General features: G+C 43.5%; 1 protein-coding gene across 1 annotated transcript; it reads left to right on the top strand.

The window, feature by feature from the left end:
• The first annotated feature begins 664 nt into the window (after nucleotides 1-664).
• Nucleotides 665-1,174, top strand: LOC109577711 (small ribosomal subunit protein uS12-like). The gene has a single exon (XM_070778594.1). It carries the CDS (start codon nucleotides 695-697, stop codon nucleotides 1,148-1,150), a length of 456 nt encoding a protein of 151 aa, XP_070634695.1. The 5' UTR covers nucleotides 665-694; the 3' UTR covers nucleotides 1,151-1,174.
• The last annotated feature ends 882 nt before the right edge of the window (nucleotides 1,175-2,056 follow it).

The raw sequence follows: 2,056 nt of genomic DNA, 5'->3' as shown, positions 1-2,056 counted from the left end.
TATTGACTCAATGTCTGTGTCCCTCAAAAACCCATTTGTTGATGCTTCAGTCCCCATTGTGATGCTATTTGGAGGTGGGGCCTCTGGGCAGTAATTAGGTTTGGTTGAGGTCATGAAGATGGAAGCCCTAGGATTGGATTAATGCTCTTATAAGATCAAGAAACCAGAGATCTCTCTCCCCATCACTTATGGAAATAGTAAGAAGATGGTCAAATGCAAACCAGGAAGGGGAGCCTCATCAGACACCAAATGCTAGCACCTTGATCTTGTATGTCCCAGCCTCCAGAACTATGAGAAATAAATGTTAACTGTTTGAGCCACACAGTCTGTGGTATGTCGTTTCATTAACCCAACCTGATTAAGATACAACCTAATTGTTCATGGACAGATAAACGGATAAACAAAATATGGTATACACATACAATGGAATATTATTCAGCCTTAAAAGAGAAGAAAATTTTGCCATATGCTACATTATGAATGAGCCAGTCACAAAAAGACACATACCATGTAATTCCATTTATATGAGGTACCTAGAGTAAAGTTAAGGTGGAAAATTTTGCCATATGCTACATTATGGATGAGCCAGTCACAAAAAGACACATACCATGTAATTCCATTTATATGAGGTACCTAGAATCAAGTCAAGGTGGATATGTTTTGCTCTTTCGCTCAGGCCCGTGGCGCCGGCAGGATGGGCAAGTGTCGCGGTCTTCGTACTGCCAGGAAGCTCCGAAGCCACCAACGAGACCAGAAGTTGCATGATAAGCAGTACAAGAAAGCCCATCTGGGCACAGCCCTGAAGGCCAACCCTTTTGGCGGCGCTTCTCACGCCAGGGGAATTGTGCTGGAAAAAGTAGGAGTTGAAGCCAAACAGCCAAATTCTGCCATCAGGAAGTGTGTCAGGGTTCAGCTAATCAAGAATGGCAAAAAAATCACTGCTTTGGTACCCAATGATGGTTGCTTGAATTTTATTGAGGAAAATGATGAAGTTCTGGTTGCTGGATTTGGTCGCAAAGGTCATGCTGTTGGTGACATTCCTGGAGTCCACTTTAAGGTTGTCAAAGTAGCCAATGTCTCTCTTTTGGCTTTATACAAAGGTAAGAAGGAAAGACCAAGATCATACATTTTGATGATGAAAGCACGATAGTAATAAATTTTCCTATACCAAAAAAAAAAAAAAGGTGGATATGTTTTATGTGTTATTCTACTTAAGTAGGACATTCCACAGAGAAGGCAATGGCACCCCACTCCAGTACTCTTGCCTGAAAAATCCCATGGACGGAGGAGCCTTGCAGGCTGCAGTCCATGGGGTCGCTAGGAGTCGGCCACGACTGAGCAACTTCACTTTCACTTTTCACTTTCATGCATTGGAGAAGGAAATGGCAACCCACTCCAGTGTTCTTGCCTGGAGAATCCCAGGGACGGGGGAGCCTGGTGGGCTGCCGTCTCTGGGGTCGCACAGAGTCAGACACGACTGAAGCGACTCAGCAGCAGAGTAAAGTTAAGGAGAAAGCAGAATGGTGTTTGTCAGGGGCTGGGGGGAAGAAGAGAATAGGGAGTTACTGCTTAGTGAGTATAGCGCTTCAGTTTAGCGAGGTGAAAGGAGTTCAGGAGATGAACGGTGGTGATGGTTGTACAAAATGTGACTATACTTAATGGCACTGTATTGTACACTTGAAAGGGTTTAAGATGGTAAATTTTAGGTTGTGTATATTTTATCACAATTTTTTAAATTGTAGAAGGCTTCCCCTATCATGCTCAACGTTGGTAAATGTTCCATATGTATTTAAAATAATGCATTTTCTGCAAGTCCCATTCTGGGTCTTCTCACAGGCCCACCTCAGACAGATATGGTTGAGTCTGATCAGAACTGGGACCTGGGGACAAATCAGCGCACCCCACCTGGCAGGGAGCTACTGCAGTGTTTGGACAAGGATTTCTCCTAGTGACTTTAGGAAAAAACAGTCATCCGTCTTTTATTAATCATATGAAATTCTTCTGATAAAGCTGCACACAAGGCATGTGGCTTAGTTGAAAGCGAGAAAGGCACATT

Source organism: Bos indicus, chromosome 24 (genome assembly GCF_029378745.1).
Source record: "Bos indicus isolate NIAB-ARS_2022 breed Sahiwal x Tharparkar chromosome 24, NIAB-ARS_B.indTharparkar_mat_pri_1.0, whole genome shotgun sequence".
Lineage (NCBI taxonomy): Eukaryota > Metazoa > Chordata > Mammalia > Artiodactyla > Bovidae > Bos > Bos indicus.
This window is presented reverse-complemented; position numbering and strand designations above follow the sequence as displayed.

Excerpts from the sequence above, each read along its gene's own strand:
- LOC109577711 (XM_070778594.1), top strand. The coding sequence starts at position 695 with ATGGGCAAGTGTCGCGGTCTTCGTACTGCCAGGAAGCTCCGAAGCCAC.